The 13,570-nt window shown below is 35.4% G+C and overlaps 1 protein-coding gene across 1 annotated transcript; it reads left to right on the forward strand.

Annotated features, from left to right (window-relative positions):
- The first annotated feature begins 870 nt into the window (after positions 1-870).
- Positions 871-7,164, forward strand: LOC130968641 (dnaJ protein ERDJ2A-like). Its single transcript, XM_057894028.1, is given in 12 exon segments — positions 871-1,049; positions 1,564-1,792; positions 1,871-1,966; positions 2,114-2,234; positions 2,354-2,460; positions 2,549-2,766; positions 3,296-3,369; positions 3,372-3,472; positions 3,552-3,671; positions 4,735-4,821; positions 5,226-5,336; positions 6,040-7,164. Coding segments are annotated over 11 exon segments (2,055 nt in total). The 5' UTR covers positions 871-1,049; positions 1,564-1,606; the 3' UTR covers positions 6,874-7,164.
- Positions 7,165-13,570: the final 6,406 nt, after the last annotated feature.

Genomic DNA, 13,570 nt, shown 5'->3' on the forward strand with positions numbered 1-13,570 from the left:
CGCTCGGGAGATTTGGAGGGGGTCGCTTCGATGAGAGTGTGGTCCTAATGGTTCATGAGAGGAGGCTGCGGAGCCTATCCTGCTTCTCAAACGGGGTCCTCCCTCATCCGCTCCTTCTCCAAACAAAAAATTGTCCATCCTCGCACCAGGTCCCCACAGACAGTGTCAATGTTCATCTGCTCGGATATTCAGAGTGTCGGGTTAGGTTGTGGATGGAGCAGAGACGTGAAGGGGCCAGGACCTGAGTGCGAACTGAGATGAAGGCGCCTGGCTATGACGTTTACTATGACATTTATTAGGGTAAGGTGGATAACATACATGTAGGGAGGGATAGGTCCTTCCTCATTTATACTCTGTACCCGGGATGGGCCTCTCGTGATCAGGCCCACCTTCCTAGAAGTTTTTGCTAGCTGTCCAGGTTCATCGTGGAAAGGAGAGGTGACGCGTGGGTCGCCTGTTGGCTCGAGTCGACAAACCCATCTGGTCGAGGATTCGTGACTCGGAGTATTAGTGGGTTGGGCTGGAACAAAATCAATCTCTAATTTACCTATAAAAATCAAATTCAAAATATTGGAAAAGCAAAAAATCAGAAAAACAAGTTACAACTTGCAACCAAAATAACACATTATCAAATTTGTTTTCTACGTACGTGCACTTAAACTCTGTCTCAAGCCTAATCTTTTAGGATAATAAATTGGAAAACAAAAAAAAAATTAAGATATTAAATTGTTTATAATTTAACTAAAAACTTTATATTCAAATATTAGAAATAAATTTTTTTTATAAATATATATAATGAAGAGTATTTGAAAAAAAAAATTATATACTAATTCTTTCTATATGGATCATAGAAGTATAGAAACAGATTTACATATATTATATAGGATAGATATGGCCGAACGACTAATCGTATGAACCAAAATTAAATAACATATTCATATCCATATTTATAATTATAATGATTATATAAATTAAAATTTAATTTTAACTTTCGTTTCTCTGGGATCGCATCTCAGTCCGCAGTCTGCAGCTCTAAAATCCCCCAAAAGGTTTTCCTTCCTTCTTTCCATCTTTCGATTTATTCCCTCTTCCAGTTGACCTTTTCTCTCCTCTTTCTCTGATTTTTTATTGCCCAATTTTTGCCCCTTGATTCTCTGCCTTTGCCTTGGTGTAATCCTGGATCTCCTTGATTTGGAGATTCGATTTACTTATTCAATTTTCATCTTTCTGCTGGTCACTGGTTTGGTAGGGTTCCTATTTGATTTAACATTCGTTTTGGTGAAATTATGCTCTAGATTCACCAATTTGTTGTTTATTTTGCTTTTGTTAATGTGGAATCTAGCCTGGCAAGGGGAATTCCGGAGTGCATTTTCGAATTTTTGTTTTCTAGTTTCCTTGTAGAAAATTTCATCCGTTTTCAATAGCCTTGTGTAGAATCTTTGATCCTGTTTTTTCGTTCCATGCGTTTTGTGTAACAGTGTAGAATTCTGCAGGATTATCTGATGGAAGATTATAGTGTTTTACTATTGAGTGATGAGATGTAACTGGATTCAACCCTTGCAGGTCTAATAACATTGTAAGAGGTTGCTGAGTGTAGTAAGCAACCATGGCTGCTTCAGAGGAGAACAGTGCACTGTTCCCAATTTTCATATTGACCATAATGGCCATCCCCATTGTGCCCTATACAATTACCAAGTTATGCCGTGCTGCCACCAAAAAATCAAAGAGTATTCACTGTCATTGCTCTGAATGTTCAAAATCCGGGAAGTACCGTAAATCAATATTCAAGAGGGTGAGATAATTTTTGCTCCCTGTGTTGTTCTTCTTGTTGGGTTTTTTATTTAGTTGACATATGATTTAAATGTTGCAGATTTCGAGTGTCTCAACATGTAGTAACTTCACATTGTTGCTGCTTTGGGTGGTCATGATTATTCTGGTTTACTACATAAAGTCTATGAGTGGAGAGGTAAGCAATTATTTAAGTATTCTACTTCATGAGATTCATGTTCGGTATTGAGGGATCTTATATTCATTGTAGAACACTTCTCTTATTGGTTGAGTGTTCAAATATATGGGTCATGGATTCTGAACTTTCTCGGGTAAATTTATGCAGATTCAAGTTTTTGATCCATTTAGCATTCTTGGGTTAGAGCCTGGAGCACCAGAGTCTGAAATAAAGAAAAAATATAGGAGACTTTCTATTCAATACCATCCTGATAAAAATCCAGATCCAGGTTGAAGGTGTTTTAGTTTATTGCATGCTTCTTATAGTTGCAAACTTTCATGTTTGCAAGAAGTTGGACCTCCTGTAAGTTCCCTTGTAATTAGTAATTTTTCTATTATTTTATTTCAGAGGCTCACAAGTATTTTGTCGAGTACATTGCGAAGGCTTATCAAGCTCTGACAGATCCTGTAGCACGTGAGAACTATGAAAAATATGGCCATCCTGATGGAAGACAGGTAAATAAACTGAATATTATGGAAAAATGCTCAGTGGCTTGTTGTCTTTCTGCTTACATGTTAGCAAAAAAACAATATTTCGTTGTAGGGATTTCAAATGGGCATAGCACTCCCTCAATTCCTGCTAAATATTGATGGAGCATCTGGTGGCATACTTCTGCTTTGGATTGTTGGCGTGTGTATTCTCTTGCCATTGGTTATTGCTGTAATTTATCTCTCCAGATCATCGAAGTATACTGGCAACTATGTGATGCATCAAACACTGTCCACTTACTATTACCTTATGAAGCCTTCTTTGGCTCCCAGGTAAACTCATATTTTGTGCCAGTTAAGCTCCATCTGGCTTTCGATCGATAGCTTATCCTGTGTTGGTATGTAAGACCCCACATTATTGTATGCTGTAAGATATTGGCTGCTCAGTTTATTATCTTTTTCCTTTCATGGATATTTATTATATTTTTAAGTTAGCTTGAAGTGCAATGAGAAATATCATGTTAATTAGTAAATGACTGCTTGTGTAAAACTAAATTATATTTTAAAATTTAAATCCCTTTCTATGCTGACTTACCAGACTGAATTGCACTGCAATGTTGATGAAAAAGTTAATTGAAACAATTGTCAAACAGAGGAGAAAACAGTGAAGCAATAAGTTCTTTTAGTTGATCAATTTGCATGATACTAGTTATATATAAGGATAATGGTATTTGATAATATCATGGCTTCCTTTTCTTTCCTTGTAAATTATTTGTTATCTTGTTTCCTTGAAGTTGAAACTTCTCTTTTTGTTTCTGTTTTTTTTTGTCTTTCTAATATCTGTGGCTACTGTGTGATACAGCAAAGTCATGGATGTCTTCATAAAGGCTGCTGAATATATGGAAATTCCAGTTCGTAGGACCGATGACGAACCTCTTCAAAGCTCTTTATGTTAGTGAGGAGTGAGCTGAACCTTGACCTCAAGAACATTAAGCAGGAGCAAGCTAAGTTTTGGAAGCAGCATCCCGCACTGGTTAAGGTACCTTATACTAATAATGCGTTGTGTTCAGATTCTCAAGGCCCATTATGTGCTAACTTTGTATGCTATTTTCTTTCAGACTGAGTTATTAGTTCAAGCTCAGTTGACCCGAGAATTCGCAGCCTTGTCACCATCACTACAAAGTGATTTTAAGCGAATTTTAGAAACAGCACCCCGCCTTCTTGAAGAATTAATGAAGGTGACTTTTTAATCCAGTCTTAAAGGTTCAATGTTCATTCTTTCTCTATCATGCTGTTCCCTTTAGGCTTCAGATTTGCATCATCTTGTACAGCATTGCAATTAATTATAAAAGTTAAGGGTGATTTCTTCCATGTGCTGATATCTGGGGGTCCTACCAAAAGGTTTATTCTTCACCGAGTCCAGAGACACGTCACATGCCTCAGCATGTAAAATGGATAATATATAGGATCTGCCCTATTGACAACTTAGCATATAAACATGGTTAACCTTTAGATATGAACTGATAATATACTTTCTTTTTCTGCACTTATGCAAGATGGGAGAAAGTTATTTGCTAAGGTGTAGATGAATGGATTTATTCAAATATAACATTGTAGTTATGCTAATATTTCTTGACTTAATCTTATTTGAATTGTGCTTTCTCTTGTTGATGGATTTATATAAATATAAAATAAGTTGTAGAAATACGAGAATGAGGGGCATGAGATTTAGTTGTAAATCTAAGATGTATCTATCATGAATAGTGAAACATGCAGATCATCCTCGCATGATGTGGATTTCAATTTCATTCAACTAAGTTAACATAATAAGATTATAAGAACCATTATGATTACTATGACTAGATGCCATTTCTCAAGTCAGCAATTTTGGCCTGTATATCACAAAATCTAAAGATAATATAATTTTCTTTATGTCTAATTGATTTTTTCTCATTTTTCACAATTCTAACTTATTTATTGTTTACTATTTTACCTTTTTTCAGTCAATTAAGAGATCTGTCGACTTTGTTTATTTCTTCTCCATGCTTGTGGACTGGGTTGCCCTTTTTGTTTTTTAGATTTGTTATATGAATCATACAATTCACTATTCGAAATATAAACATACCAATCCACAATTTGATCCCTGATTTGATAACTATGACTTTGTCATGTTCTGTTTTCCAATTCGTGATTCTCTTATATGATGCATGCGATATATTGCCTTTTGAATTTATAGTTTTGAATCCATGATATTTTTGCATCTTGGCAAATCTATTAATGGTCTATTTTTTTCCTTAAAAGATGGCAGTTATACCACGCAATGCTCAGGGGCATGGGTGGCTGAGGCCCGCAATTGGTGTTGTTGAGCTTTCTCAGTGTATCATCCAGGTAATGAATCTAAGCCAAGTATAATATAATGCAGTCATATTTGTGTCTGCCAGTTGTACCTTAAAAACCTAAACCTTAATTTTAGGGAACATATTATTTGGTGTATTATTATAGGTCTTGTTCCTTATTTTCCTTTATCTATGATATAATATCTACCCTTGCCTGGTAAGATAATTCTACTAGTAAAATTAGAATCAAAAGCCCCTCCACCTACCCATCAAAAGCATATGTTTTCACAAATTTCACATATTATGTTCCTTATTAAGGGTGTAATAATATCTATTGGTTTATGATGATTTTGCTTGCTTTGGTTAGTGAACCATTTTTAATTTTTGGCCACTTGAATTTCTTTTGGTGTAAAGCCATTTTCATCTGAGGTTCTTTTTTCATCATCTCCGGTACAGGCTGTTCCACTAAGTGCTAGAAAGACTACCGGTGGATCACCAGAAGGCATTGCACCATTTCTGCAGCTGCCACATATTAATGAGACTGTTATTAAGAAGCTAAACCGCAAAGTGAGGGAACATTTTACGTGCAATCTTTATTCAAGTCTGAATGCTTTTGTCTGGGCCTAGATGTTCATATCTGTGATGTTACCTATCATCACAAGGTCTAAAGATCTTGTGGCCACGCCTATAGCTCGGTTGCTTTATAAAGAACTTTCATGCTCTTATTGTTGGGGCATCTAACAGTGCTAGTTTACTGCTTGCTGAATTAATACTATTGAAGTCTGATTTCTGTTTGGTGATCTTGTAATTGACAAATGGAAATTATTTGTTTGGTTGTCATTTTTGATATTTATTTATCCAATCATGCTACATATCCACAAAAAATTAGCTACCAATTAGCCATTGCTTATAGAAAGACATATTTGGAATCTCTTATACTAAACATAAACAAGTTTGATTATTAGTTTATTGCAGGTTTAATTATTCTACTGACAGTTTGATTATTTTAGTGGCTAATTATTTAGTTGGAAAAATGTATAAATCAATTTGTATATACAAATACATAGTGGCGGATTTGGTGGTTAATTTTTAATGTACATGTAGCACTTTTGTTACTGCTCTACTGCAGTTTATTTAAAAAGAAAACTGCAGTTATCTATGCTCAACATATTTTGATAATTAGTGATGGTTCACATATTTAGTGACTGCTATTGGATGTTTAAATGTCTTTGTTTTCCTGGGCCTTACCAATTTTTTTCTTGATTTGCAGAAGGTCAGAACTTTTCAGGAACTTCATGACATGGACTCACAGGAGCGAGCTGATCTGCTTACTCAAACAGCTGGGTTATCTTCATCTGATGTAAAAGACATTGAGATTGTATTGGATATGATGCCTTCCTTGACACTCGAAGTAACTTGCGAGACTGAAGGTGAAGAGGGTATCCAAGAGGGTGACATTGTTACTCTACATGCATGGGTAAATATTAAACGTGGGAATGGCCTGATTGGTGCCCTTCCGCATACACCTTACTACCCATTTCACAAGGAAGAAAATTTCTGGTTCTTGCTTGCGGATTCTGTCTCGAATAATGTGTGGTTTTCTCAGAAGGTTAGTTTCATGGATGAAGCTGCTGCTGTAACTGCTGCTTCTAAGGCAATTGAGGAATCTATGGAGGGTTCAGGAGCAACCGTGAAGGAGACCAGTAGGGCAGTAGCCGAAGCAGTTGACAAGGTTAAGGGAGGAGCTAGATTGGTTATGGGCAAGTTCCAGGCCCCATCCGAAGGGAACTACAATTTGACTTGCTATTGTTTGTGCGACTCTTGGTTGGGCTCCGACACAAGGATAAACTTAAAGCTCAAGGTCTTGAAACGGACTAGAGCCGGCACGAGGGGTGCTGTGTTGGCGGATGAAGGACCTATCATGGAGGATGGAGTTGAGGAGGACGATGATAATGAGGATGGAGAGTATGATGATGACTATGAGAGTGAGTACAGCGAAGACGAGGAAGATGATCAAAACTCAAAGAATAAGCAGCAAGCTGTCAATGGCACCACCAGTAAGCATGGCAAAGCTGTAGAAAATTCTAGTTCTGATGAAGAATGAGGAACCAAAATAGAACTATTCATCTATTTACCCGGCGGTGTTTAGAAGAACCATCAAATGTAATAGTCTCCTATCCATTTTAGTTAACAGTTGGATAGCATTTATACTTGGGCGTTCGTTCTTATCCTAGTTCATCTGATATGGTGCTTAAGCTATCATTTTGTTGGATAAGTTTAAAATGGAAGATAAACTTGAAGATTTAATTTTGATTTAACTTCACTTAAGTGTAAAACATTTTGATACCCCTTTTTTCAACAGGATCTTTAGTTCAATTAACTCATGTAGCCGATACTACTAGAATGCCTCCTGCTTATTTTTAATTTTGGGTAATCAGCAAGGAGAAATCCGTACTAGGAAATATTGTTTAGGGTTAACTAGAGATGGATGAGACGAGAGAAGTTAAGCTTTTCAATTAGATTGAGGTGGAATGCAATCAACGCAATCAGAACATCAGATTAATCTTTGAAAATTGTTTTAGCAACTTACAACAACTTACCACAACCTACAAAACCAGGTAGAAAATTGTTTTAAAAGACTCCAAATCGGCCAAATATTGAAAGTATAATCGAACTTTTAAATTGAGCAAAAAGACGAGTATACCTAATTAACTACTTTCATAACTACTATTCTCTAATCTTTTTATATTCCGGTCGCAATGCATTGAGTGACATTTTACTATGGAATAGACGGTGCAAAATAAAAAATAAAAAAAAACACATTATTTGCCAAGTCCTGCTACGGCTTACAACTAGATAGTTTTTGTTTCGAGGCGTACCTAAACGTACTTATGAATAGGGAGCTTTGTGAATGAAGTCGAAGGTTGTGGTAAGGTATCCAAGATGGCTTCAGGTCAGCTTTGGAATTATAGGTGAGATACCTGGAAGCGATTTTGATGTTTTAAGTCCGTTTAAGTAAGTTTTAAGTGAGTCTGACTTAAAAAAAAATATTGAGTGTTGGAGTATTTATAGAGTAGCAAAGTAGGATTTAATTATTCCTTGGAGATAACTTTTGAAAATTATGGTTGATTATTCACTTACAATATGAAAAGTTACTCTATGTCTGAGTTGATTATTATCTCTGAGGCAATAACCGAAGTAGTGGGAGGAGCATTTAACTTGCTCCCCAGGTTAAGTCGGACACTAGTTTAAGGACCCGTATTCAAGTCAATCCGACCCATGTGGAAGAGATCATGTGGGCTGATTTTTCCAATGTTGGACTGGCTTTGTGTAGCGCAATTTTATATGTAGCTTGACTATTAATGAAAACGTGGACTCAGCTTATATTCAACAGACCCAAGCATAAACAGATGGCAGCGTCACCCATCACCCTACATTGCGTCTAGAAATACAATCTCATCACTTCACATCATCAGCGAACAGTTCCTTATCATCGTGCAATTAAGAGGGAAAAAAATTATGTAAGTATGTAACTAACCTGCCTCTCTTAGTAATTATGAGCTCAATATTTTCACAAATTTATCAAATTCTACCTGATAATCAACAATAATAAATTTTCTATTAAAACTATCAAATATTAATATTAGAATTCCTAAATAGATGGTTAAGTCCCAAAAAATAAAAATACGATAAAAGATCTTTATTGAAATATGACATAAATAGAAAAGAAAATCAATAACTTTAAAACAAGATATATATTTGATTTTCATTTTCATGTTCTATTTTCACTTTTAGTGATTTTTATTTTTAAGATTTTTAGGAAAAAAAAGTAAAAACAATAAAATCATAGTGTTTTACTCAAAATTTTGCTCTATTTTTAATAAAAAATGGGTTTTTTTATTTAAATAAAATAAACACCTTCCAAAATTATCTGATTCTCCTAAAATATTTTTCAAAAATGCAATTCCCCTATACTTAATAATATATAAATTGTCTCTAGAACATGTGGTTTATATAATACTAGTGTTAAACTTGTGCGATGTACGGGCTTACATTTTAATTTGACATGATAAATCGAAAATAATATTCTATAATATTAAATTTTTTGAATTTAATATAACACTATCATCGTCATTATATAATCAACGTACTGAATATGCTGTTTTATCTTTATTCAAAGTAAAATACAAACTAAACTGTTTGAAGTCTATAATATTCTTGAACTATAAGAAAAGATACCTAAAAAAATAATAACTTATATAACTGTAATAATACCATATCAATTTTACACTAAACTTTATATCAAAAGGCTAATAAAAATTTATCGACGACCTAGTATTTGACTAACCTCATTAGAAAAGTAATTGGCATATGATGTTGTACTCCCTGTTATACATTTCATTTCAAATTTGAAAATAGAGTTATAGATAAATTGGTTGTATCGACAGTAAATATTTGTACAGTAAGTATTTCTTGTAAAACTCCTCTCTGAACCTCTCCCAGGTGATAACCTCATTTTCATTTCCTTGTTGCAGCAGACGGTGAGCTCCTTGCCACCAGTGTTGTGCTTTTCCAACCAATTGGTAAGCAGCAAACTCGACTAGCTGATCTCCCGCTATGCTTGCATTGCCCTCTCTATTGCCTAGAACCAATTATTGGCTTCTGTCGGATTAGTCGATCCTCTAAAAGTAGGAGGAATAACCTTCAGAAATGTTGCCAATGTCATCGGACCTACAGCTGAGCTTCCTTCAGCTCCGTTACCATTCCCATTTCCGTTTATCCTTCCCATTGCTTGGTTGACAGCCGCCACATTAGCTTGCATAGTGTTGATAAGTTGGGTCATTGCAGCTAGAGATTTGGCTTGATTGCCAGTAGTAGCGGGTTCCTCATTTCCTCTCTGCCCGCGACCCCGTCCACGAGTTGTTATTTCAGGTCTTATCCACACAAAATAAGTGATATCAAGGTGATCAGTCTCAATATCTCAAGTTAAGTACTTCAATTCCCCAAAAGTATACTCACAGACTTTATGCTAAATGTATCAGACATATATCCTAAATACCACAAGCACAATTCAGAGTATACATTAAAGCATAAGCAGTCCATCCCTCAGGCTCACGAGAACAAACTGCTCTGATACCATACTGTAACACCTTAATATTCAAATCCTTATGCTCGAGTCATAAGTCAATGATATTACGGTAGTACGACTCTCAGGTGGATTATAATACATACATACATACATACACATATATATATATATATATATATATATATATATATATATATATATATATATATATATATATATATAATTGAAAGGAAGTATAAATCGAGAAGCCTGAAAAGAGTAAAAATAAAATCACAAATTCGTAACATTCACGTATCGACAATTAGAAGACAAAGAGTGAATCAAAAATGATAGGAAGATTTAGCCATAAAGAAGAGTAAAAAAATAAGACAAAGTATAGTTATGTAACATAAGTAAATAGCCACTAGTCGCGACCCGCAAAGTTTAGGCCGGCTAGGGTACAGTATAATAGTAGTTGACAATAATATCTCCTAATCACTTCCAAATGATACATAAAGGCCTCTATAGGCAAGTCCCAAAGGAGATCAATAAAAAATATAAGTTTTCAAAATAAAGGTGGAGAGAATCTAAGCAAAATATAAAGCAGAGAATACAAAGGTCTTTGCCAGCTCTCAGATGAACCACAACTCACTACTGAGCACCTAGACCTGCATCTGAAAAATAATAGATATATACAAAATGAGAACCCCCGACCCATGGTTCCCAGTATGAAAAAAGTGCAAAATAAATGCAATGCACTATAATAAAAATTCACTAGACATCCTAAATTTCTTTTATTCATATATTCATCTTAGGTTCTCACTAATCCATGAATTACGTAACTGTTCTAGGGGATACTAAGTCTAGTCAACTCCTCATCTTTCCCTTCTTTCCAAACCTCTTAACACTCAATTCCGAACAAAACCATAGCTAGTAAATTTGAATTTAGTGCTTAAATATCAATTATCTCATTCTCAACCTGGAGCAAGTAAAATCACTTCACTGTATCTACCAAGGGAGCTCAAGTTACCTTATTCAATAATCATCATTTTAAATTAATCATCTCATTATTTCATTTCAACAAGAACATCCCTCAGCGTCAACCGACACCAGCATGAGGGACCTTTCAGTTGTACAAACACAACCAATATGATGAGTCCATATTTGACGATAATTTCTGGCTTGAATTGGATGGATTTCATCATATAAACTCACAATCAGCAAAAAGCATACTTTTGTGATTTCTCTCTAATTTAGACCTAAATATGAAAACATGCATTTTTGTACTTAAATTGAGCAATTTAATTTCACTTTTTATTCCATTCGATGCCGTGATGTGTTTTGTGAGTGATTTCAGGTCAATTAGGCAAGAATGAGTTGGTAGAAGTGGAAGGAAGCATGTGAAAAGGGGAGATTTCATGGAAAAAACAAAGGGAAAGCACACATTCAAGTGTGTGTACGCACAACCTCCTGTGCGTACGCACAAGTGCAAAAACCAGTAAGTGTGCGTACGCACACATTTGTGCATATGCACAAGTCCTAGCGCGTGACTTCATTAATGAAGCACGTGGCTCGCAATTTTTGGGGCTCTTTGGCCCAATTTTGGAAGGCTAGAGGTTGAATTGAGTGCTATATGAAGGGGACTTCATTCCATATCAAAGCATTAGCTTATGATTAGCTTAGGGAGCTCACTTTTAGGGTAGAAAAACACATTAGGAGTATGAGTAGTGTAATATAGAAAATTCTCTGTTAAGGTTTACTTAATTTCCATTGTAGCATTTTATAGTTAAGTTTGATCTTAGATTTTGCTTATCTCATTGTAAGTACTCTTTAATTTCCTCCTTAATTTCACTACTCTAGCTACTTTGTCTTATGGTTCAAGCATTTTGTTAATATATGCAATTTTGGTTTCTTGAAGTTTTGGTTAATGAATTTTGTGTTTTATGGTTTATATTTGCTTGATTGCATGTTTATTGTTGATATTGTGAATAGTTTGGTTATAGTTTTCACTTTCCTTTGCAATTTTACATGTTTTGCTTTTATGCTCACAAGGTGTTTGTGAAAATGCCAACTATAGATTTTGAGTAGATTTTCACACCTTGGCTTGGAAATTGAGTTCCTAGGATACTAGGGCTATAATGTCCGACATTTAGTGGTAATTCTTGGGTAGTTAGTTGGCTCTTGTTTCCATTGACACTAGCTTTTTGCTAAGTAATTAGTAAGTTAGCTAGGACTTATGAATTAAGGTCAATTATGCTTGCTTGACTTACTCCTTGATATTAGGGGTTGACGAAGCGTCACTGACTCATCATAGTTGCCATAGTTGATGTTATGAAGGTGATAGGATTCTTTAATTCTTATTCCCAAGTCAAGGCTCTTTTATGCATTTATAGCATTTTCACTAGTTTTGATCTTACTTCCCTTTAATATCCTTTTTGATCATTGGTTAGTTCATTTATTTCTTAGTTCTTTTAGTCTTTCGTTCTATACTTCAAAATCCCCTTTTCCTCACAACTAAGAGTGTGACATCTTAATTGCATTGTCCGAGGAAGACGACCCGAGGTTAATTACTCTCGGTTATTTTTATTAGAAATTAAACTTTGATAGTGGGAGTTAGTTGCCGGTTTGGTCTATACTTGAAACGGAAGTTATTTTAAGTGGAAAAATCCAAACTGGTGCAGTTCTCACTCATCACAATACAAACAAGTAATACAAAATTAAGGCACAAGTAGAACAAGTAGCACAAAATCAGGTAACATAACATATATGATTTAGAAATCCAAAACAAATAGGCAAACTCAAACAAGTCAAACATATGCAAATGATGAATGACTGTCCTATCGTTGATGATATCATCTGTCGGTTACATAGCCAACCCAACATGTCTTGGTAGCTAACCATTGGATCGTCCCTGCGAGCGCACATCCCGAAGCTCAAAATCATAATCATTCAATATAAAAATATAAATGGGGGAAAGCTCATCTAGAAAGGTCTAAGTCTCCGGCCAAACTTTCGACGCAGGGTCAATAGAGTCTCGGATCTCCACCTGGAACAAGTGGAGCCGACCCACTGCATCTACCCAAAATCCGAAACTCAGATAATTTCTCAAACCTCAAGTCATTCTCAACTGGGAGCAAGTGGGGGCTAACCATTGTATCTACCCCAGGAGTTTCAAACCAAACCCGGAGCAAGCGGAATCACTCTATTGCATCTACCCAAGTAGGTATATCTCACCACATCTAGGAGTAAGTAGAATCGCTCCACTACATCTACCAAGGCAGGTGTATCACAATCAAAATCATATTCAATATTATTTTCATAACCATAATCACTCTCATCATCATTCTCGTCTTAATTCATACCCAATCCCCAATTTAACTCATTCATCGTCAACCATTCATCATCATACTTACTCGTAATCGATCTCCATCATCTCTCATTGTCACGGCCCTTCTTATTATACTTAATCACGATCAATTCATCGTTATCTCTCATTATCAAAAATCATTCCCATCATACTTAATCAATCAGTCATTCTCAATTCACTAAATCAACTCAAAAATTCTCATTCCCAACTTTTTTACACTCTAGTTCACCGGCTCTAGACTAGTATCGAAGTTTATAAAGATTTAGGAGGCCAAAAGAATGGTTAAAATACTTAAAAACACAATTTTTCAAAATCTGAGGGTTTCATGTACACATGCAGGTGGCTCGCGTACGCATGCAATGAAAA

Source organism: Arachis stenosperma, chromosome 3 (genome assembly GCF_014773155.1).
Source record: "Arachis stenosperma cultivar V10309 chromosome 3, arast.V10309.gnm1.PFL2, whole genome shotgun sequence".
Classification (NCBI taxonomy): domain Eukaryota; kingdom Viridiplantae; phylum Streptophyta; class Magnoliopsida; order Fabales; family Fabaceae; genus Arachis; species Arachis stenosperma.